Source organism: Cheilinus undulatus, linkage group 17 (assembly GCF_018320785.1).
Source record: "Cheilinus undulatus linkage group 17, ASM1832078v1, whole genome shotgun sequence".
In the NCBI taxonomy this organism is placed as follows: domain Eukaryota; kingdom Metazoa; phylum Chordata; class Actinopteri; order Labriformes; family Labridae; genus Cheilinus; species Cheilinus undulatus.
The window spans coordinates 10,676,517-10,702,195 of NC_054881.1; the positions used below are offsets into that span (position 1 = coordinate 10,676,517).

A 25,679-nucleotide genomic window follows, 5' to 3' on the forward strand; every position below is an offset into this window, starting at 1 on the left:
AGACATCTGGGGCCACAAAAGTAGGAAGAAAAATACCTTAAAGAGATTTAAATGAACTCTGGGAGTCAGAAATTGAACGATTATTTCTCTTCTTTTAACAGAATTTCTAATTAGAGATGTAAAAAGAATGGTTTCACTCTTTTTCCCGCGATACCTGATCAATTTCAGTCTTTTTTGTGAGGATTGTGTCTTATTTATTCTGTTATCTCAGGATTGCATGTTGGCTTTTTCCCAAAAAAAAAAAAAAAAAAAATCAAATATATGGTTGCATTTCCCCTTTTGGCTTCTGTAGATTTGTGTGTTCAGTGACTTTAGCTGTATTTTTTTCTGAATTTAGGAAAAATCATTGAATGCAACTTTTGCTGTCTTCTTTATGGAAGCCTTAAGGGACACCCTTTTTATTCAACTAAATTTTCAATAATTGTTAATAAATTTTGGTTGTTTTCTTGAGATATTGACTCATTTATTGTTTTCCTTGGACAGTAAAGCAAGAGTTTTCATGACAAGAAGTTCACTTCTTAAGATTTTAAGGAAATAAAACAGAAACGTTGCCTTAAAAAGTGTTAATAATGAGACAAATAAGTCAAGACCTTAAGAAAACAATCAAAATGGACTCATTATCAAGAGAAAAATGAGTATAATCCAAAGTATGACTATATGGCCTTTCAAGGCATAATAGGAATTAGCTTGTTGCAAAATAATTCAGTTACTTTAGTCTTCAAGTATTCTGAATTTAGTAAAAATCAGTCAGATAGATCTTAATCTTAATCTCAGGATGTGAGACACTTGTTGAATTATGACAGCAGGGAAATTTAATTTAGATCTGAGCTCTTAAAAAATAAACTCTATTAAAGTTTCGTCTTAAAAGTTGTAATTAAATCTATTAGATTACGTTTTAATCATAATGGACATCTGTTATGTCTTGGTCTTATTCAGCAGTAAGACTAGCGGATACCAGCTACACCACAGCGCTCCTCTGGCACCACCCTGTGGCCGTGGAGGGTATTACAGGCGATACTATGAGTGTTGTCATAGCTGCTGTAAAGGAGGCAGACGTACTGAAAACGTCAACATTATGACCTCTGTGAGGCTGTCCAATCAAATTTAAGTGCAAAATGATTTCGAATGCATGTGCAAATTCTAAATAAATTTGTCAGGCAACACCAGAGAGGCTAATGATGCTGTCAACTCAGGAGGAATGACAATACAGTTATATGTCAGCAGACATTAAACGTACCCTCAGCCATTCTGACAAAATTTCACAATACAAATTCCAGAAATTTTGTTAGAAAAGTCTGAATATTCAGGCAAGAATCTCAAATGAAAGCTTCAAACAATTATGTGACAATGACAATGACTTCCACAGAAAAATTCTGGAGACCATGGTGTCTGAAATTCATAAAAATGTCTGTTGAATATTTGCAAAAAACTTCCCCCCAAAAATATTGACAAAATTTCCTGAGGAGCATCCATTTTTTTAAATTAAAATCATCCAATGCAATAAATAAATAATATAAAAAAAAAAAAAATAGTAATATAATAACGAGAATAAATGAAAACAAAACCTCCCAAAATTTTTGCTTTGATCCATAAATTATTCTTAATTATTTGCAAATTTAAGAATCAAAATTTCATGTAAAAAATTTCAGAACCTTCCAGGGGGAAAACTGATGAAAATGTTTTATTTTAGAAAACTTTAGGTTTTTTTTTTTATTTTTTTTTAATTTGGTTATAATTTTATGAAAATTCCCTAAAATTTTAGGAAAGTGACAGAATTTATTTTTTTAATTACTTAAAAATATTTTTTTTCCCAAAACCTTTTACACAATGTTTAAAGCCAACCTCTCAAAAAAATAGACAAGTAAATAAATAAATAAATAATTTAACTAATAAATCCCCACTTGCTGATTTTGAGCATCAAAGTAAACTTATTATTACTATACAAAGTAAACTAATTATTAATTAGTACTCAAACTTCTTATTTTCTCCACTGATGATGCTCTGCATAATTCACTGACTCATAGGTGTCCTTCATTTGACTTTATTGCTCTGCCACTAAACACTCGGTTCTACATTATAAGAAGCAGATAGCGATGGAAAAACCAGCAGTATTTCCATTGTATTTCATTTTAAAACACACACAGAGTGTTTTTTTGTTACTTTTTTTATCAAGCCCCACAAAAGTCTGACATTGGTGGAATAAAAGTGTCGCCTCACTGAACCTGAGATTATGTGCCACGCTGTTATCACAAGTTTGAAAAAGTTCAGGTCCTTCAAGCATGAAAGAATTTCAATATCCAGCAGCTCAGTATTCAGAGAGCTTATTGACTTCTGTCTACATTCACTCTGACTTTGAGAGAAACGTCGAGAGCGTGAGATAATCGGCTGCATGGTGCCCAACACTCTGCAGTCTGCTTGGCTCTTTTTCTCACATCACTCCCACTCACTCTCTGAGTCTGTCTTTGTCTCTCACTCCTCTAAACTCTCCTTTTTCTTCCTTTTTCTTCCCATCTTTTTCATGCATGTACTTTAAAATTTCAGGACAGGGTGGTGCTGAAATCCTCCTGACTGGCCTGTGTGAACCTCACAGAGAGACTACCACATGTAAGGAGGTTTGGGGGGAAGCATGTGATGTAAAAACGATGCAGAAATGTTTTGAGGTTCTGAAGTGGCCAGCTATGAGTCCGGATCTAAATCCCATTGAACACCTATGGAGAGATCTCAAAATTGCTGTTGCAGGAAGGCACCCTTCAAATCTGAGAGACCTGGAGCAGTTTGCAAAAGAAGAGTGGTCCAAAATTCCAGTTGGGAGGTTTAAGCACGTGTTGATGGCTATAGGAAGTGATTGGTTTCAGTTATATTTTCCCCAAGAGTGTGCAACTAAATATTAAGTTGAGGGTGCCAACAATTTTTTCCCATCCATTTTTTGTTTTGCGTAATTATGTCAATTCTGGCTTTTTTCTTCAGCTTTTTTGTGTTGTTCCAATGTTCATAAATGAAACAAACATGTGTATACTAAAACATTTGTAATGCAACAATTTCTGAGAGATATGATGTATTTCCTAAAAAAAATCCAGGGGTGGCTGTATAATCCACCATAGAGCTCTCACACTGGTCAAACATATTGGACTTTAGTTTCAAACACGCCCAGGCATGGTATGGATTGCCTAGTGTGAGTGTTTTAGATTATTTCCCATCATGCATCTGGTGGAAATTTGCAGCAAGCTTTTGGCAGGAAACAATGTATAAGGAGATAGAAATTGCATATGATGTTATTATCTCTTATAAGCTGATGTTTTTAAATCATTTACATCATGTAGAAAGGAAAAGAAAGTTTAATGGTCACATATTTTACCCCTTTAAGACAAGTTTATATTGGTCTCAGAAGTCCCCTAAACATGTCTGTGAAGTTTGTTGCTGTAAAAACACTCCAGTATAGGATTTTTGCATGTCTAAACCCCCCCCTGCTCAGAATGAGCTGTTTGTGTCTGTGGCTTTAAATGTTAATGAGCTGTCTGACTCCGCCCCTCTCAGGAAATGGATGTGGCCCTCCTGACCCTCCTCTCAGGATCAGGAGAGGAGGGCAGAACTTTCCTCCAAGCGGGGAGGGCCAACCAAACCTGGGGGCGGGGCTAACTCCCCACATGACATCAATAGGGGAAAATCTGACAACGGCTTGTTTCAGCACACATTTTCTGAACGATGGAGATGGGAACTTTGAAGGTGAAAGTGTTACTTTCAGTATTCCACTGGATGCCAAGAGCTCTCAATTGGCAGTTTTTCTCTGTCCAAGTCCAGTTCCTTGAGATTGTTAGCTCTCTGGTCAACTGTTACAGACCCACACTGATTTGAGGCAGTGGTCGACATAAAAATTGTGTTTGATTGCTTCAGTAACTTCTTTTGCACTGTTTTATCTGTTGTCTTGTGGTGTTTGTTTTAGAGCAAAGTTTGGGATCCTGGGTGGAGAAAAGAAAAGAAAGAAAAAATCCAGCCGTGTGAGCTTGCTGTTTTTTCCTTGACCTGCAGTTTTTTAAGACGACCTTTGTTCTCTGTGCTTTAGGGTTTGCCTGCTTCATATATTTCTCTGTGCAAAATGAAGCTGAGCTGCCAGAGTCTAGGAAAGCATAGATTGAAATAAATTTGTGTCCTTTACACGGACTGGCACCGTAGCTAATGCAGAGTCCCTTCCGCCCCCATCTACCTCACCAGTTGCAACAAGAGCACACTGACTGATGTTTCCTTTGCTTCTACAGGCATAATCTTAAATTGAAGTTCGTGCTTCATTGATTCTGTTCCTTTAATGTGTAAAACTGTTTGGTGACTTCTGGTGCAGGTCTGATATGCTGGCGAACTGGGGTACGAATCTACTGTAGATACTGTAGATGGCAAAGCCCAGAAAACTGCACACCCCCAATGCGCTTTTAGGCTCTCTCGCCTCTGGGGCCGACACCCTTCTTGATGAGGAGCATACCCATGAATATTAAATTGTTCATGGTAAACTGACACTTGTCTGCGTTCAGGGTCAGCCCACTACTCTCCAGTCTTCTCAAAACTGCATGGAGTCGCTGACTGTGGGGTTGTTGGTCAGGTGCTTGAACAATGATGCCATCTGAAATGTTCCCTATCCCTTCTATACCTGACAGTGCTGTTGCAATTTCACGTCGGTATTGTTCACTTGCAAAGGAAACACCAAATATAAGTCTCTTGTCCCTGTATGTATCTGTGTGCCCTGCAAAAGTTGTGATGTCTCAACTCTGGTGTGAGCTCTAGCTGGTGATGGCGCCAGTTTAGTCCAGTTTGCTGAAGATGACTGATGCTTCATTCTATGTGAGAGCTCATCCACTGTGGGGATTGGATATCTTCCTCTGATAATAGATGCATTTGCTCTCCTGACGTCGAAGCACATTCTGCTGCATTTGGGGTGACTACAACGGAGTTCACCCCTGGTGTTGGTCCATCCACTTTTTCTATCATGTCCATTTCTATTAGTTTTTTCTCCACTGCTCTCTTAAATGAAGGAACCTACCTCAGGGGTTGTGCCACAGGTGCAACACTCTCGTCAATGTGCAGACTGAGTTTCTTGTGTAGTGACCCACGGAGTCTTCTTATTCAACAGAGAGGAGATTTTCGCTGGTAATCTTTAAGGTAACTTGGTAGTTTAGTTTCCCCTTTTGACTGTCTACTCACTGGACTTTTGCTCCAATCAGCTTCTTGAATTGTTTCGGAGATTTCAACAGTCCCTGTAGGAGCTGACCCCTCCGACTTTTCACCAGTTGGTGCCACCTCCTCCGCATCTAGCCAAGGCTCACCCCTTGTGATGGCAGTGCTTATCTGAACTGGGACAGCTTAGTGTTTCTCATTGTCTTTCGTCAGTCTCTGGTAGCGAGCATGGATCTGGTCCACATGTCTCCTGTTCACTCTCCCATCCCCTGGCATCACTTTGTATGACACTGGTCCAGTCAACGCCTCCTTGATTCACAGGATCCTCTTAGGTCCAAGACGGAAGTTCTGGGTCAGTATTGGTTTTGAACGATTGTTCTGTCGCCTTTTTAATGCAATCATTTGTTTGTCATTTTTGTTTTTCCTTCACTTTCTGGTTGATGTGAGGGTAGATCAAATCCAGTGTGCAACTTAGGTTTCCTCTGGCTCAAGGGCTTGTTGGGCCAGTCCCAGGCTGCCAGGCCACCCTCCAGAACCCTTGTGCCCCTCAGGAGTCCTGTGAAGTCCCTCTTTTGGGCTCCCTCCAACAAGGGACCTGGGGCCGGGACGGCCTCCGACGACGGACCAGGAGGGGTTTCTAGACTAGACACTGCTCCACCGTGAAGGGCATGTAATTCTCTGGATGCTTCTCTGAGCACAACACCTGCACAGAGTTACACAAATGAATAATGTAATCAAACTGATTGCTTGTCAATGTTAATTTCGTTGACTAAAAACATGACTAAAAACGTTCGTCGACAGTCTTTTTTTCCATGACAAAACCTGGACTAAGACTAACAAAAATAGATCTGTGGTGACTAAAACTGACAAAAACTAAGTTCAGCTTTCGTCAAGATGACTAAAACTAGACTAAAATGTAATGTAGTTTTCGTCGGTTATTCAAAATCTGTGATGTTTCTCCACTGCAGGTAAATCTTTCAAAATGCAATGCCTCTGTATCTATTCTGCCTCTCAGCTGTAGAAAGCAGGGACCCCAGGTTTGGTAGTGCGCAGAAAACACACAACCACGATTTGGTACCAGATTTAGGCAAGAAAATAAATACTTTAACTAAAAGTAAAGACTAATATGTAAGGAATTTTTATGGACTAAAACTAGAAAACTTTGAGTTTTTGTCAACTAAATCTAGACTAAAACTAAAAAGGGTAGAAAAAACTAAAATTGAACTAAAACTAAATGCATTTATTTTAAAGACTAAAACTTAAACTAAAATTAAAGATAGCTGCCAAAATTAACACTGCTGCTTGCTGCTGTTTGGTCACATTCCAGTCTTTTATCCCAACCTCTTTATCCAAATTGTAATTTATTTGATTTAGTTTCAGAAACAAAAACAAGAAAATGAACTTTTCTTTTCATTTATTTGTTTGCCAGTTATCAACCAAATATTAAATGAATGAATGGTGCATGGATTTACACAGATTAAATAAGCTTAAGTTTTGATATGCAGGCTTTTATTTTGAAATGTTCATCTTTCCCAGTGGGTCACATGACTTCCTTTTACTCTGCTATTTAATTAAAATGAGAAAACAAAACAAAAATTTTGCCCCCCCTCCCTTTTTTTTTTTTTACAAAAAAACAAGAAACTTTTTTTTCCAATTTTCTGTTAAAGATGTAGAAAAAGAACCTTAAAAACGAGAGTTTCTCCTGATTTATGATTCTGGTTTAATCTAGGAACCAGATCCGCCAGAAAATACCCAGTCCCTGAAACCTCGTCTGAGTCTGATGCTGTATTTCTGAGACCTTTCCGTCTGAGTCTGATCACTTTTTTCCCTGAGAAGTTTTCGTCCGACACATGACAGAATTTTTCCTGAGACCTGATTTTTTTATCCTCTGAGGTCTGACATCTGAAAATGTCCTGAAGTGGACACCGTACCAATGGCATGATTTATATGCCATCACCCCCGCCTGCTCGCTCACAGTCATCTTTCCCGCTGCATTCACATCCATCCACCCTGACTTCATGTAGAAGTCATGAACAAAAAAGTCAAGGTGGAAAAATCTTCCATTTCCACTTCCATCTCCCAAATGCAGCTCACTCTAAAAATGCTGATAAAATGTTAGGGTACTTGTGAACACCCTAACTTTTACTCTGACTGTCCATCCATCTCTCCTCTCAGTCTTCTCACTCTCTCTCTTTTTCTTCCACTTTTTTGACAGGAGAAGCTCACTCGTCTGCCATGGCCACAGCACGCTCTCATCAAACATTCCCTATGATGCAGCAGCAGCAGCAGCAGCTCTGTCCTCTTTTCCCCTCTCCCCTCTGTGGCTGTGCCTCTTCCTCCTGTCTCCAGGGGTCGACAGTGTGCCACCGGCCCCCCCTCTGAAGTGGAGAGCCACAGAGATTACCGTCTGATCCCTGGTGACTCTAGGTTATTTTTAAGAGATGATGTTAGACATGTGAAATAAAGACCGGGCCGATTCTTAAGTCGAGAGGAGAGGAAATGAGGAGGACGTGCGAAAGAAAGACACGTGTAAGAAATTAGATGTAGATGCCTTTGAGATAAAAGTGCAGACAGTAACAAATGAAGGAGAAATGAAGCGGGAGACTCGCGGTGTTAGAGCTGCAGCAGAACACAAAGACGAACACAACACACACTCACAGCTGGCATCTGGAGGGTTTGTGGTTTTGGTCAGTGCAGCTCTCTCCGGGTGAGGAGGAGAGAGAGAGAAGAGAAGAGAGGGTGTAACACAAAGTCAAGGCCACTGAGATGCCTTCTCAGCCCAAAGCTATTTCCTGTGGACAAGCTGCTGCTGCTGTTATTGGTTGTTCTTCAGAGAGCTCAGTGGACATGTTGTGAAGGAAATCCTCCACAGTAGATCTCTGAAGAAAGGAAACGTGGGCGAGATTACATGGATGACTGTTAAGAGATTTTAAAGAGGTATTATCAACTTTACATAATGCACTGAATAAAGGTTGAAGTTAAGATTGAACAATAAACCCTGATCAATACAAATATTTATCAATTTTAACACATTAATAACTCAGAGGAGTGGGACATTACTTTTTACTCGTCATTAGTCTCATTCTTTCCCCCTGACTGTAGTATTCATAATATAGTTGTGTCCCAATTCAGGGGCTGCATCATTCATTTCATTTGCATCAAATCTGTCCCATTTCAAAGGCACCTTCAAATGCATCCTTCTTTTCTCTGACCAATAAAGTATCCATGCCACGACGCCTTTGTGGCCATACTTACAGAATCCTGAGGTTCCTTGCATGAGAGATACAGTGGCACACTTATTTTAAAACGTCTGATGATCAAACTTCTACGAGGAAAAATTGGTTTCAGCTCAGTTGATTGCAGGCATTAGTAAATTAATAAAAGAAAGGAGCCTTGACACTTCCAGTATCTCTAAAATAATAGGTTAAAGAAAACCAGTATAGCTTTAGTTATTATGTCATTTAGCACAGCAGTTCTCAAAATGGGGGCTGGGCCCCCTTCGGGGTCGCAAGACACTCAGAGGGGGTTGCCAGAATATTTGGAATGATTTCAAATGGTATATTTGGCCCATTTTTATGAGAAAGTAGGTAAAAAGTATGTCCACACAGATATTTGACTGAACCCTGACAAAGCCAGAGAATGGGCCCTTCCCAGCTGTGATTTATTGAGGAAATCGATGCACGTGTTTTGGATCAGTGCCACTGGTGTTAGCGTCCTAAATAAAAGTTTCTTTATTCTGGAGCTGAAATGTATCAAACTGTTAGTGGGCTCTAAAATTGAAAGTATTTATTTGTGCCACTTTACCCCAATTTTGCCCCATTTTCATCACTTTTCCCCACCAATTATTTCTGTCCATTTTAAACCATTTCCACCATTTTTTCTGCCCATTTTTGCCACTTCTAAACCATTTCTTGCTGCTCTCCCCCTATTGTTGACCAATTATTGACGCTATTAACCCCCCCTTTTTTTTTTTTACCATTTTTCACACCCTTTTTGTGCATTTTAACCACATTTCACTGTTTGTTCTTCCCATTTTTGCAAGTTTAACCCATTTCTGCAAATTCCTGTGTATTTTTTTGTCTCAGTTAACCCATTTTTGTCTGTTTAACCCCTTTATCACCCCATTTCACCAAATTTTCAACCCACTTTTGCCAATCTAAACCCATTTCAGACACCTTCAATTCCCTTTAGTCACTTTTTATGCCCATTTTTGCCACTTTTGCATATTCTTTGCCACTAAAATCTAAATTTTGCCTCTTCTAACTCATTTCTGCTATTTTGAAAGTTCCATTTCACCACCTTTTCCCCCAATTTTTGCACATTTTTGACCCATTTAAATTCTGTTTTTGAGAAAAGGGATTTACATTTTTAAGAAGGCTGTTTACTACAGCACAAATGAATCTAAAAATATATTTGCTTCTTTGTTAAGAGTGGTTATTATTCTAGTTGAAAATAAAATATTATCACAGCTTAACTTTATACTTCACCGTGATTTTGCTGATCTCACCTTGGTCCCCCATTTGGCTGGGCCATAGAAAGCTCCTCCCCTCTATACCCCTTTAAGTGTGGCCTTGTAAACGCATGACTATTCTTAAATGTTCATGACTGTGATCAACCACCTCCAGGTACAATTGGGGTCCCCGGTCTCTGACACCTTTATTTTGGGAGTTGTGGGCTGAAAAGGTTCAGAACCTGGTCTAGGGTGTACCCTGCTTTACTCAGTGGCACTTAGGATTGGCTCTAGCACCCATGACCCCAAATGGGGTAACTATTGATGGATGGATGGATAACCTATAGTTGATTTCATACAGTTCTTACTGAATCACTATGAGATAACATCACACTGAAGCGTTATCTGATAACTTTATTATCAAGTTAAAAAAAGACAATGAATTACAATATTTACAGAATATCCAGAGATAAATGGAATAAAGTTGTAAACAATCATTCTAGGCAACATCACAACCCACCATCAGGTAATCAGATTTATATGGGAAGAAAGGCAAAAAGGAGAGATTCTAGTGTCAAACTATGGAGACAACAGTCTGAAAAGAGAAATGCATTGGAAAAACAAACCAAACATATATACAAGTATCCAGTGTGTTGTCAGCAGGGGCGTAACTTTGGGTCAACATGGGGAGAAAGCAGTCGGTGGAGACCGCACACAGTGAGGGATTCAGAGTCTTTTTCTATTCAAATCATCACAGAACGACAAACGAGTCAGGGTCGACAGCTTGGTTAGCGCTGGTCTTCAAACAGACGAGCTGCCTTACAAAGCTTATTTCTACAACAACGGTTTAAAAGAGCTACAAGCTGGTCCTGAAAAACGAAAGAAAAAGGGTTTAGAGATTCAGCACCAACTCAAACGGATTTCTCAGGATATACACCGACGCACTGAGGAGCAAAGTGGGGCTGCTACATTCCCACCTACTGTTGACTGGGTTGACTACAAGCAGGCCTAACTGGGAGTTCCTGCTCTTACTGGTCATGGATAGAAGATACTGGAGAGTCACATGAAAAGTTAGATCTCTGGTGGATCAACGGATTGCCTGTCTGAGGAAAGGACCAAGCATTTTAGGTTAATGCACTGCAAAAACTTAAATCATAGCAAGTGTATTCATCTGCTTTCTTGCCACATTAAAAGCCACATTTACCTAAAAACCCAGATCATGTTCTGTATATTAAGCTGGACAGGATGACAGCCACCTGGGAGTGAAGCCAAAAGCTTCATCTGGGAGTGTAGCCTGTAAAATCTTCTACATTTTGACTTTTAAGTTTGACCCATGTCCCATTAGATAACATGGAGGGGCGGAGTTTATGACCTACACTTCAGTCGGTCAGCAGGGGGAACTCTAATCACTTTGAGGTGGCTGCTGCTCTGTTATCTAAATAAACAGTCATGTTGATGACAATTCAGGTGAATCTGGCTTACATTAAGAGTAATGACACATTTTTGACTTTATATAAGACAAATACACTTGTAAGATTTGGATGTTTTTTGCAGTGTCCCCCATAAAAACATGTTTTTTTCTTTTTTTTTTACTTTGCCAAGTTTATCTTCTTCAAAAAAAGCTCTGGCAATGAAAAAGTAGAAAACTGCATCGTTTTCATCCAGTGTTTAAATATTGTACAACCACACTGCTCTTCCTTTCTGCCTATTCCCATTACAGTACAAAAAAGGAGATATTTTTCATCGTATTCAGACATTGTACAACAGAGTAATAATGTTGGACTGGGGACTCAAAAAGCCCCGTAGGGTCAGCGATCATCTTTACTTTTTTTGTCTTCTTTTCAAATGAGAACATCTAAAGGAAAACAAAGGTTTAAGTATCCTTTCTGAAACACCACAGTTCAAACACTTAACAAGAAGTTCTGGTTTCTATACATGGCTGCAAATATGTTCAACTGGGTAACACACGAGGAACTCTAAATCCAAAACTCTACGCTTCAAACCCAGATTTCCATCGATGGTTCAATGCTCATGAAATACAATCACAGCAGCAAACACAGCAGGCTTGGCAAATATTTTGGTACTGAGAATGCATCGTTTGTGCTTCTCTGCTAATTCAATGTTATATTTTTGAGCCGATTTATTTTAGACTCTTACTCATTGGTCTCATTGGGATTGGGCATAATGACTTGACTTATTTGCTATTCATTCTCTTATAAGGCTTTAAGGCATTCAAAGCAGCAACTTCTAACAAATGCATTCTCCGCCTTTTGTCAGTATCAACAGCAACGATGTCACGACTTTCCTAAAGGTAGCAAAAGATGCAAGTGATGACCAAAGTGTCAGTACAGGAGGAAGATTTAGAGGGGTAAAAGATGGGAGATATAACAGGAGATATGAGAGTGTTGATCTTTAACAGACATGAGTAGCAAATACAGGAACTTTCCAACGTGGTTACACTTGTCTTTTCAGTGAATCATGCTATCAAAATAGGACAATTGACTTTCAAATATCACAAAAAGATGCACTATAAGGCTTACATTAAATTTATACCCTCACTTCTTGTTTCCACCTTTATATATGACTGATGTCCATACATCTGCAAATACACAGTTGATGCATTGTTGTGTCCAATGCATGGAAATTTGGGTTTTATGAATGGTTAGACAGCTGATAGAAATTACCTGTAGCCATGGGAAGAGCATAATTTTGTCTGATTTTCACCCTTCAGTAGTTTGGTATATGTGTTTGCAGAATCCAAAGACAAAAACAGGAACATAGCATATTTTGAGCAATATTTCACTAACATACATATACTGAATAAGCTAAGCTAAGCTAACTCTTAGCCATTCAAATGTTTATATGCTACCTAACCTGATTATCAAAATATGCCTTCAAACTTTTCAGTTAAGTTTCAAAATGTATAGATGATTTGACTGCACTTCACATCTACTTATAAACCAGGCTGTATTTCACTTCATGTAAGCTAGTTAGCAGTTTTCCCTCTAAGCTAGCATACTGTCATAAAGTCTCACCAAAATTCACTGCAAAAGTTTAATATTTTTAATGCATTCATGGTGCATTCTGGATGAAAATACTACAGAGTGTGGGAGTTTTGCAGCATGCTGGATATTGCAAAGATTCCAAATATGCAAGTGGGGTTAAAACTATCCTTGTAGTCATTGGATGCCTAAAGATATCATTTTGGACCATTCAAGGAAACTTAATGTAGTAGCTATCATTGCCTGGGTTTACCGTTAAGGTCATCAATTTAACAATGATTGCATCATATCCATTTTTATCATAAATTATTTTTTTCGTGTCGCACTGTAGCTACTAGCAGTTAAGAAAGTCATAATACCAGATTTCAAAATAAAGTTCCCAGACTAGAATAATGGCCCTTTAATAGAGAAACACTGTGGCCAAAATGAAAAAAAAAATTGCACGACAAGAAGACTCATTTGCAAAGCACATCCAAAAGGTTAAATTTACCCTTTGATTTACTACAGAGCGAACAGTATCTATTCAGTGGCGATGTTTGCTTGTATTTAATAAACTATGATGCACACATTTCTGGCTTAAAAGGTGTCTTTCCATGCAAATTAACCCTTTTGTGAAAACTGTCAAATGACACCAAAAGCCATGCACAGTTGGAGTGATCTCCAAAATCTGGTGCAAAACAAGGGCATACTGCAAATGGCTAAGCGACTACATGGCGTTTTGCGCATGAATATCATTAGCCAGATATTCTTTGTTAACTAGAATTTGTTATGGAGCACAGAGCACAGAGTTGGTTGATATGCAACTCATGGTGCTATTAGCTACCACAATAAAGACCTTGTAGCTGAGTCCTAATGCACCTGTTGCCCCTACCACTTAGCCCTACCCCTGCATTTTGCCAATTAACGTCAAGGGGTAGGAGTGTCCCAACTCTTGTTGGAATGGAGAGTTAAGGTGAAGTGGTAGAGGTATATGACCCTTGGAATGAAGATTTTTCCAGGCACAGCCCAAACCAAGTGTTACGGAAAGGAATATCTTGCAAACTAATGGCAAGATAGCTGTTAAAGCCGCTAAAAACATGAACAAACCTAAGTAGTTTCTTCACAAATACGATATAAAATCTTTATTTGGGGTCATTTTAATACATCATGGTCCTTGTATTTCAAACAAGCATTCAAAAATTTGCCACAATAGAAATGTTAATAAATGAGTCACTTCTTTTTGTATTGTTTCCATCAACGGTTACTAATGATGTACCAGGAACTTAAAAGTGAAGGATACCCAGATTTCACGGGGAAGATTTCACTGCTACCCTTTAAAACAGTTTAAGGGACCAGGGGCTAGGGGAACTTCAAAACAAGGGGTAAGAGTAGGGCTGGGTTTAGGGGTGACAATTAAAAAATGGGACTGAGCTTTAGTGAGTTCCTCTAAAGGTTCCTGGTTCTTGGGGCTAGTTCATACAATGCAAACATGCCTTTTGTTCTTATTTGTTGATGCATCTGCAGTATAATGATAGCGATTTTTGCACATTCAAACCCAAATTTAGCACTGAAAAGACAAGTGTAACCTCACGGTAAGATGTACTTGCCACTGTAGCTACAACCTCTCGAGTTCCAGGTGAAACAGGTCAACATGTATGACAAACAACATGGTCTCTTACAGGGAAAGGAGAGTGAAACTAATCTCAATATTTCTGCTGTTTCTTCAGTGAAACAACAAGACGGTAAAATAGCACAGTCAAAAGGCAAAGGGTGCCACAGGGTGAAGGCTTATACGTAGTATAATAATATGGGGTTTCTAAATGTAGCAATTTGCTACAAACATTAGGGGAAATTGGTATTACTACAATGACAAAGAACACAATTTCTGAATTGTACTAAAATAGATAAGGTGCAACTCTTCCTCAGGAATACTTCTACACATTTAACACAAAGCTAAGATGAAAAAGTCTCAGATTTAAATCAGAAAACAAGAAAAAGTCACTCTACAGTGGGCCATGGTTGTAAATGCTTATACCTTTTGTTTTTTCCTTTTGTGTAAATTTGTAGTAACCTTGATTTGAATGATTAGGGGGAGTCTTAAAGGTGCTTGAAACCATAAAATGCTAAACCTACTTCATCATCTTGGACAACATTCTTCCGAGCTTCAGCGTTGTTTTATCTAGGTGGGGTCTTTCACTGTAGATTTGACCAGAATGTCAGCAATAAAGAGTTCTGTTCACTATTGGTTACCAATATATTAAAATCTGTCCTAGGGGACCGCCCGTTTAAAGAGCTCAGCCGTTTTATGCAGCACAACCTAATACTTAAATATGCAACATCTAAAATCTAGAACTCAAAAGAAGTCACTTTTTCAGGTTCAATCTTTTTGTTTCTGTCCTATTTTAACATCCGATCAGTGCTGATTCTACCCCAGGTCATCAGTTCCTAGCACAGTAACCCAAGAGGCCACGAGAAGTTCAACCAAACTGTTGATCCTTTTTGGTGTGGAGCGTTTCTTTGACTTCCATGTACTGGCTTTGACTGCTCATTGATAGATCAGCAGGGTTCCCTTCATCGTTTCTGTTCCTGGACAGGTCCAGTTCTGAGTCCATCAGGACCGCTGAGCTGGTGGAAGATGAAGCTGTGGCCTCAAATGCAGAGGAGCTGCTGGTGTCCATGCGGCTGCTGTTTACCATCCTAAGAGAAAGAGGAAAAAAGGATATTTAAACATGGACAGACATGGAGGAATGTAAGAGTGGCGATGAAAGAAAATGCAAAATTCAAGCAATTTTAAAGGAACAATAGTGCTGTCTCTTTCAACACTGCTGGCTCTGGAATCCTTATATCAACATTTTTAATCCAGAAACTTATCCAACAACATACCTGAATACTTGGAGCTAGCTTTGTTTCAGCACTCAGGTAGCTCATTACACATAAACCTTGAATGGTTATGACATAGTGAAGAATAAAATTTACCATGAAGAAAAGTAAAGGGATTTTTACTGCTGTAACCACACTGTTGAGCTCTTTATGCAAAAATGTTGCACTGATATGTGTTAATTGTTTGAAATACAAAGCAGGGAATCCCTCCAAAGATTTCCTGCTAACCTCAATGTCATCTTTACCCTTTAAGTGCATTCAGAACGTGTTTTTTTTTAAGTTGCTGCCTGATGCTACAGTTGAAAAAAATCAATTTTTATTCCCATTAATCTACACTCAGTACCCCATCCTGACAAATTAAAAACAGAATTTTGGAAATTTTTGCAAATGTATTAATAATAAAAACTGAAATATCACAAGTATTCAGACCCTTGGAGTTTGCAAAACACATCAAGTGAAATCCAAGTAGGCCTTCACGTGTTTGGCATGGAGTAGAAGATTCTGTCTAGCCACTCTGCCATAAAGCCTGGACTGGTGGAGGGCTGCAGTGATGGTCGTCCTTCAGGAACTTAGAAGAGCCCTGGTTGTGCCAAACTTTTTCCATTTGAGGTTTTGGGCAGCCACTGTGCTTTGGAACCTTCAAGCGCAGCAAAAATATTTATGTAGCCTTCCCCGGATCTGTGCCTTGCAACAATCCTGTCTCTGAGCTCTGCTGGCAGTTCCTTTGACCTCATGGCTTGGTTTCTGCTCTGATATGCATTGTCAGCTGTGAGGCCTTCTATAGAGAGGCATGTGCCTTTAAAAATCATGTCAAAGCAATTTAATCTATCACAGGTGGACTCTAATCAAGTTGTAGAAACATCTCAGCAACAATTAAGAGAAATGGGGGGGGGCCTGAGCTAAACTTCAGATGTTTCTGCAAAGGGTCTGAATATTCATGTCAATATAATATTTCAGTTTTTTTATTTTTAATTAACTTGCAAAGGCCATGTCTGAGATGCAGGGCTGGATGGTGTTGTCAGATCCAGCTCAGCATCATTACCAAACACAGATCTTTATCAGCAGGGGGGAGTTTCACCTATGTTGTGTGGTTTTCCTGTCTTCACTATGTGTAATGCCGCAATCTGTGATGCTTGGTGTCTCAACTGGGTTCATTTAGCTGCCTTTCAAAAAACTCATGTGGCACAGTCACCAAACTTGGGTGCTTGGTCTCAGTGTGACGCTGCGGTTTACGAGGTCTCATGCTGTCTTTAGCAAGCAAGCACCTCTTTGAGGGTTACGCAATGTGGTTTTGGAGCGTCATCATCAAGAGCCAAACATGAAATCCAAACTTTAAACAGTCGTGGTCGCAAATCCCGTCTCTTCCCTCCAAAAACACCAACTGTGGTAACTACAAATCTGTCCATTGCTCTCAATATTGTTCTCCCTTACTTCAGCTAAGCAGAAAGATCAATCAATAGTTAGCCCTGTGAATATGGCGATTGCCAGGGGGTACCAACTGGATCTGTTGGTGTAGGCTGTTGGCCAGCTGGGACCAAAAACTGGGTCCTCTAGCCATTAAAACATGAGCATTAAGGTGCTCTTCTTTTCTAAGGGCACAGGTAACCGTGACGATCTCTGTCAGGCTTCAAAGCAGCTACATCCATGTTTTCTACAGCCTGTGTTGTTAAGACTATCCACACATCTTCATCTGTTATTATCAGCCTTGATGCCTGGTTAAAAAAAAAACTGTTCCTCATAATACTGCACAAAAAGCGACAGTTATAACACCAGTTTTAGCTCTGATGTTAGACTGCACAAGCTTTCGCCTTTACAACACAAGACCTTTTTAAAAGCTGCATGCTGTTTGCACAAAGACTTTAAAATGAAAGGCTGAGAGGACTATGGGTTCTTACTGTGCAGTAGAAGGAGAGGACAAAAACCCTCAACACAAAGAGAGAGGAGCCGGAGAAAAGGAGGAAAAATTACTCACATGCCATGTCGAAGGACGTGCCGTTCCCACTCCAGACTGTTGGTGAAGCAGCGGCCGCAGAACTCGCAGGGGAGACGCTTCTCTGCGCTGCTCAGCTGAGAGCTGCTGCTGGTGCTGCTGGTGGGAGACGCAAAGACTTCTGGGAAAGAGAGTTCAAACAGCTGATCAGTCCTTTGTGTTTGCACAAGTATTGGTTTACTGATTTTTGCCGTTTTTAAAAAGAAATTTATCAGAATAGTTTGCATTTTCAGACTCAGCCTTCCATAACTTTTGCATAACTCGTATGCTTCATGCGTGTTTGTTTACCTTGTGGTGCTGGTCTCTCTTCCTCCACCTCCTTGATTTCCTCTTCTTCTCCTTCCTCCTCTTCTTCCTCCTCGTCCTCCTCTTCTTCCTTGATGTCATCCTCTATCTCTTCTTGATCGATCTCTCTCTCTTCCTGGGATATGTTCTCCATCATTTCCATTCCTTCGTCCTGGTCGTCGTCCTCTGCAGCACCTAATTTCCCATCTTCAACCATCTCCATCATTTCCTCTTCCTCCTCCTCCTCTGCGCTGCTCTCGTTTTCATTTATCATTTCCAGCTGGTCCAGGTTGACGCGGCCCATCAGCTCAAAGTTTCGGATAACCTGATTGGAAACATCAGATGTTTTTCAGCATGATACAGGAAGACAGAGTAGACAGGAACACTGGTATTTCTGTGATTTGCTCCTAATGTAAGGTTGCAGAAAATTAAGTGTTAAAAAACAGAAAAGCTGTGTAAGAAATAGAAGGGCAGTGAAACAAATGCATACAGTGTGTTTACCTGCTGGTGCCTGTCAATATGTCCACATTAATGGATAGTCTATGCCCCAAAGCCATCATTAGGATGAAAGTCTATCTGTGTATGGACAGTTTGATGTATTTATAATGTGTTTCAATAATGAAGCCGTTTGGTAAGTGAAGGGCAAGATAATCACCATCAGAGTAAAGGTGCCCTAATTAGCTAACATTAACTAGCTAATATTATTTAACGATCATAGCAGGATCACAGTCAGCTGTCAGTCAGTGACCTGGTACTGCTATATTAGTTAAAGACAGTCAAGATAATACAGGATGCGAAGTTTCTTTGGCGCTACTGTATTGTTCCCTATAGGAACAGCGTCTAATAGCGTTACTCCTCTTTGTGTTTTCTTTCCCTGGTGGCGTTCTGTAGAGGTATAAACTCGGCTTTCCAACTGTCTTTCATTCATAAAATACTTAAAAAACACAAAACTGTCTACCAAGACTGTAAACTGCTCTTTAGGAAACCTTTCTTGCCCACTTGGCGGGGGTTCTGTGAGTGTGTGATATAACGTGAAAACTATGAATAACATACCATAATATCGCATTAAATACAGTACCATCTGAAAACATACCCTGCCATACTACATGTGTGATATGAAATGATACGATACAATATGATGGTACACAATAGGATATGATACAATATAATACGATAGAATAGGACACAGTAAGATACAATGGGATATCATATGATGTGATATGATATGATACAATTTGATAGAATGGATACAATAAAATTTGATGTGATATGATATGATACGATACAATAAGGTTATTATAGTTAACTAAAACTAACTAAATAACTAAAACTAAAATGTAAAAATCATTTAAGTTAACTAAAACTAAATAAAAACCAAGCTTTACCAAAAAACGAAAACAAACTAAAACTGTAGTGTGTACTTACAAAACTAACTTAAATGAAACAGAATCAGGGACAAGATCTCCTTGACTTGAACACTCAAGCCTGGAGAGAGTATAATTGTTCTAATTCACACAATGGTAATTTTAGGTCTTGAGTTGTATACAAACATTAAAATTGAATAATAATAGTGATAAGTGAAAAGTCCTTCTGGGTCTTGCCCCTGGCAAGTTTCCCACATTGCCTAAAAAACTAAAACTAACACTTAAACTAATAAAAACTGAACCAAAATGAAGCATTTTTTTGTAAAACAAAAACTATGAAAAAATAAAAATACAGCAGTAAAAACTAATCAAACTAAACTGAGTTTTAAAACAAAAGGTAAAAACTAAATGAAATCAAAACAAATCAAAAATCCAAAACTTTTATAAGCTTGATACAATGGGATGTGATATGATATGATAGAAAATGTTGGGATGAGGTAAGATGGGATATGATTTGATCCAATGGAATACACTGTGATATGATACAATGGGATGCATTATGATAAAATGGGTTACAATAAAATACAATGGGATTTACTGTATAGCACAATACGATGGGATACGATATGATACTATGGGATACCATACAATACGATGCAATGGGATTAGATATGATTGGATACCATACAGCACAATATAGTGGGATTCGTTACGATACAGTGGGATATGATGTGACATGATGTGATACAGTATAAGTTTTCAATCCTTGCTCCACAATAATGATAATATCTTTGGATAGCAATTTAGTGATGATAAAATAAAGATACATCACAGTCTCTGACTGACTGAAAAATATAAATTGTCAACTTTGTCTTTGCCACTCAAACTTTATTCACATTATCCTCATTTAAGTCATAAAGGCCCCTGTGATGAGTCATGAAGTAGTGACAAGATGAGTCAACTCAGCAAGGAAATGTAGTATTTTCAAACTAAAACATCAATATTTGGCCCCATTTCATACTTGTTTAAACCAACAATATATTGTTGTACAAATATTTTCACATCCATGTAATTGTAGAAATGGAAATATTTTCATTACAGATCAGGGTTTATGTTTTTATTTCTAAGGAAAGTTCTGTCAGTCTTTCTAACCAGCACTCCCTGCAGAGCCAGAGCTGCAGCAACATTATTCCCAGCAGTGACCAAACCTACACTTCCACTCCTCCTAACATGAATCACTTTAGCCTTCTGTCTCACCCGGGAGGGGTCCTGCTCATTCTTTTAACTACATCTTACAACGACCATTTAAGTTTTCCTAAGATTGGAAAAATTATCAGTCTAGTCATGTAAAAAATGAAACCCAATATCTGTGTGCTCTTTAAAGTTTAATGTACCAGAAACCTCTGTTTTCTCACATCATCTCATGAATGAGCTGCATGAGACTAAGCAATCTTCCTTTGTATCCTTCACTATCAATTCAGCAGATATTTTTATCTCCTTATCTTTTGAGGCGAGGTATTCAGTTTAATTTTAGCTTTCTGAGCCTGTGCAGCAGTGCTGTTTGTTGTTTTAATAAATCACCTCTATGTGGTCACCTTGAAGGACTTTGAACGAAGAAAAGAGGATAAGAAAAGGATCTGCAGAGAAGGCCAGACTATTCAAATACTTTGATGAACCTGATTGACTTTATGGGCCACCGTAATGAGAATCGACTGATAGCTTTCCATCTAATTAAGTTTTATTACACGCATTAAAAAACTTAAACAAAACCCAATGTATGGAAGCTATGAGGAAACCACCAGGGATGCTTTTTCCTCTCCTAAATGGATCTAAAATTGGGGACATTTCTTTTCCTTGGTCTACATTTTTGTCATTTTTGAAAGACTGGGCTTATCTTTGGTTCCTCATTTATTTCCAAATTGAATTTAACATCCCTTGTGCATACTATTCTTATTTTTATTGTCCATATCTTTAGAAATTCATTCAAAAAGGTGCTTTCTTGGTGACAGAGAAGTTGACTTAAAAAACCTCTAACCCCAAAATTTCACAAGGCCTGTCTGTGGTCAAAGTGTTCTGTCCTAGTCATGTTCTTTCTTCGATGGTCACTCTGACTGAGCAAAAAAAAAAAAGCATCAGAAGTACTCTCAGCCTGTGAGAAACAAGATTTCCTGGTCTGATGAAACCAAGATTGAACTGTGTGGCCTTGCATCTAAATGTTATGTCTGGAAGAAACCAGGCACAGCTCATCAACTGCCCAATACCATCCCAACAGTGAAGCATGGTGGTGGCAGCATCATACTGTGGGGGTGCTTTTCAGCAACAGAGACTAGGAGACTGGGCAGGATTGAGAGGAAGCTGAATGAAGCAAAGTACTTACAAATCCTCAATTCTGCAGTGCTCAAAATGCAACCAGAACCAAAAAGAGTCTGAAAACTTAGACGAAATTAAAAATAGCTGCAAAAATTAACACCAATCTCTTGTATTTCAATGGCTCACAAGGTAAAGCGTACATACATTATTATTGTCTTTGTTCGTTAGGTGTTTTATAGCTGCAGCCAAAATGTGCTTTTCTGTGTTATATTTGTGAAAACTTTGAGCTGCATATTTTTGCATATAAAAGAGGTGCTATATATAAATACATGAGCTAAGAAGGACTGATTTTGGAGCTAAGGGAATATGAACCGTTGATTGACACAGACCTTGTTGTTTTCTGCCATAAAGGGAGCTTCAGTTTTATAGGACTGATTAAAAAGAAAGTATGAGCTATGATCATCTCATGCCAACAAAAACACCAATGATTGAAACTTTTTCCTGTGAGTAAACTATGCTAAATACAACTTATCCTGACAAATGAGGCTGTTCCTCATCATAACAACTGCCACATTCTTCCCTATTTTAAATAATAGTGTAGGAACAAATTACCAGTGAAGTATATCGATTTAAGTTTAGTTACACCAAACTTATAGTGAATCATATTTGACTCCGTCTGACCTTGTGCTCCAGGCGTAGATGCTCTTCTAGTTGGCTCCGGCGGCTGCTGTCGTAGTAACAGAGCTGGCACTGGTAAGGTTTGATCTCAGCGTGCTTCTGCAGGTGCAGCTGCAGAGCCTGGTCGCTGGAGCATGTGAAGGTGCATTTGTGGCAGCGGAACACCAGGCCCTGAAGGTGACGCGACAGCTTGGATCGGCTGACCTCCAGCGGTCCCACACGCTCCTCTGGAGGAGACAGGAGGAGGAGAGTGAAGGGGATTACGAGGCAGGAAGACAAGCCAGAGACTAATGATTCTAATAATTATAATAAAGCTATGTGCGTGTACTCAAGGACACTGTAAATTACCTAATAGTCCACAACAGCATAAACATATTAATGTTACAGACAAGTCAAATGACCAACAACACAAAACAAACATTTCAGTCACAAATTCATATACATTTTACCATTTTATGGCAAAATGGATGTACAGTTTTACTTGGCGGAGAAGGCTCTGCTCAAAAGAAGCTCCCTGGGTTAATCAAGCAACATGCTTTGGCTCTCCAGGGAGGGCATGGCTAGAAACCCCCCATATGGATAGATACATTAATGGCACTGAATCTAATAGAATTAGTTCAAAAGCAATGCATACATAGTAGCATGAATCTCAATTTGAGGTGGCTGATATAAAGGAGGTGGCTGGGGTGGAGGAGGTTAAGTTTTGCTAGCAGCAGCAGTGTGGTGAAGCAGCATTAATTAGATTAATGAGAAGTATGTTATATTTAAATACACCACTGTGTTGAGAGAAAGGGCTGTGATTGGCTGTGGGAGCTGGGAAGCTATAATTGGGATCAGCTAGCCACCAGCACCCTGGCTTGGTGTATAACTACCGCGTAGGATCATCCTGCATGAACTAATGCTGAGCTTCATTAAAACATTGCACAATCACACATTAAACCATCGTTTAAAAACAAAAGTTTATTAAGGACAGGAGATGCTGATGCAAAGGACAGATCTGGATGTAACAGAGGCATGGCTCAAGGTTTCAGCAGCAGAGAATGGGAGTAATCGACATAAATGGGCTAGGTTTTCTAAGGACTGAGTAATTTTCCATGTTGATGGCTTCCATGCCACGTAAATTGGTTAAACTGTGCAAAATTTACTTTGTTTTTAAAAGTGTTTGGATCATACTCAGTATATATAGAAATTTTCTGATGACAGTTGCAGCCTACAGGTTAATTTGGAGATGTAAAGTACTAACCCTTCTCGACTGTCCTCCACTTCCTGCCACCCATGGAGCAATCAGGACCATGTGATTGCAAACAACTTACAGTATAATCACTCCTCTTTTTTTGTTTTCTCCAAGTATAAATATAACCCTTTCAGCACTTAGCAGTAGAAGTCTGTCTTTCTTTTGCCAAAGAAGAGCCTCCCTATCCTGATTCAGGAAGCAGCTAAGCTTAGTCACTTGTGTCGAGGAACTTTTTAGACATGGAAAGCCTTTTTTCATCACTAGTATTCTATTTTGGGGGAAATTATAACAAGTTAAAACCTCTAGCAGAGCTGAGATGCACATTTCTGAACAGATTCATGACTGTACACCAAAATAAGAGATTAATTGAGCCAAAATTTGCCGTCTTTCTTTTTTAATTTCTCTGTGAAAGGTTTAAAACAATAAGAAAGTTTCTGGGTTGTGGAACAGCAGCTGGTTTCCCTCCAACTAAGGCTGCGTGTTTGAATGATTACACAGAAGGGCAGGACCTGAGCTAGACCACTTGTTGCAATGATCTGTAAGGGAGCACCCCCAGTAAACTTATCATAAATACACTAATAGATTTCTGTCTTTTCTGACTGTGACGGCAATTCCCACTCACAAAGTGTCAATAAACTGGTGCAAGCATGGCTGCAAAGTCACCTTTACTGCATCTAAATTAAAATGATCACCAACACAAACACGATTAAATGAGCTAATTTAGAAGGAAATAAAATGTTTGTTCCCTTGTTGTTTTGTCTACTTCTGTTTCCTGAAAAATCAACAGTTTTTCTTCGTGTGTACCTCTGTGCAGGACGATGTGGTCGATCATATTGCTCTTGTGTTTGGTGTGGTAGAGGCAGAGAGGGCAGCGCAGGTCTTTGTGGAGCTCTTCAGGTGCGTTGCTGTTGTGGCCGGCCTCCACGTGCATGGTGAAGGTGTTCCTGTGACAGTTTCAGAGACAAACAGAAGGATCATCAAACATCTGAGGGAATCATTCTACCATCCTACGACTGTGTGTTGGTATTTTTTGTGACGTCTTACTTGTAGCAGGTGAAAAAGGAACAGTCTTTGCACTTGAAGAGCTTCTTGCCACCGTGGCGGTCCCTGTAGTGCCGGCGCAGACTCTGCATGTATCCGGAGCTGAACTCACAGAACTCACAAGTGAGGACGCCGTCTGGTCGATTGTCAGCCACCGTTGAGCCACCAGGTGTTGAGCCGGAAGACATTTGACTGCGGGAGGCCAGCTGGTAGTGACTGAGCTGCTGACGAACATCCGCTGGCTCCAGATAGGACGGTTCTAAGAGAAGGGCAGACGAAAGGAGAGAAAAATTTCAGCGTTTTGTAAGAAAGCGTGCAAAGACAAGGGAATACAAACATTTTATAATCTGAAGCTTGTGTTAACATGAATGTTACTTCCTTTCAAAGAGCAGTGACTGGTTTACTTGTCATGTTTCACATGTTTCATCACCATCATCCTTTATTTATATTCAACAGCCCATTTAGGGGAACCAATGATTTACAATGATAGTGAGTCTGAGGCAATTAAAGAGCAGGCAAGAGAGCATTAAAAAAGACAACAAACTGGGAGATTTTACAGCGATTTGTGTAGCACAAGCTTAATGTTCCTTATTAAACTTCTTGCTATAACTCTGATTGCAATAATGCACAGTAAGACAGAAGTATAACATTAGAAAATGAGTTGTGTTGACTTAAAAATAGCTATTTCAGCTCTATTTTTCTGAGTTGATTGAACGCATTCTTCATTCTGAGTAAACATTACTTGATCGCCCTAGGTGTTTGTTGTCATTGTACTCAAATTATTTCCCATCCCATAATCTGCAGAGTATTCCAAGTATGCCTTTAGGCATTAGACACTTTTGCACCATGAGTGAAGTTACTCACTCAGTTAGAAAAGTCCTGCCTTTGGGGACCAACTTCAGCGTAGCAATGAAAACATTGTTTCATTTAAAAAAAAACACTTTTTACGTAATCACTTCTGAAAAATATTTTGAACATTTTCAACTTGTTTCTGTTTCTAGCTGCTAAACCAACAGTTATAAAGAGGTGGGGTATCTCCCACTGTAATTTCCAGTTCTAACATGGCGTTGTTCTGTTTTCTATCAATCATAGCTATATTTTATATGTAATTTTTACATATTGCTATCATAATTGATTAAGTTATCGCAATTTTCTACAAAACGGGAGATAAATTTATGGCCACGGCAGCCACAAATTTGTCTTTCATTTGTTGTTTCTCTTGTCCCTTTCCTCTGGAGGGCTGTCAAATGAGTCTGGTGTGCTCAACTTTCCTGCCCCTTAAGGGGAGATTTCTGTTGCCACTATA

At 39.2% G+C, this 25,679-nt stretch overlaps 1 protein-coding gene across 2 annotated transcripts in view; it reads right to left on the reverse strand.

Moving 5' to 3' along the window:
* Positions 1-10,009: 10,009 nt before the first annotated feature.
* znf462 (zinc finger protein 462) overlaps positions 10,010-25,679 on the reverse strand; it is an 88,725-nt gene continuing 73,055 nt past the window's right edge. For both annotated transcript variants that reach the window (XM_041810468.1, XM_041810466.1), the window contains exons 8-13: positions 24,377-24,632; positions 24,137-24,276; positions 22,102-22,325; positions 17,750-18,071; positions 17,444-17,582; positions 10,010-15,288 (exon numbers count right to left, since the gene is read on the reverse strand). In XM_041810468.1, coding sequence (XP_041666402.1) covers positions 15,069-15,288; positions 17,444-17,582; positions 17,750-18,071; positions 22,102-22,325; positions 24,137-24,276; positions 24,377-24,632 — 1,301 coding nt within the window. In that variant the 3' untranslated portion in view covers positions 10,010-15,068. The remainder of the gene's footprint in view (positions 15,289-17,443; positions 17,583-17,749; positions 18,072-22,101; positions 22,326-24,136; positions 24,277-24,376; positions 24,633-25,679) is intronic.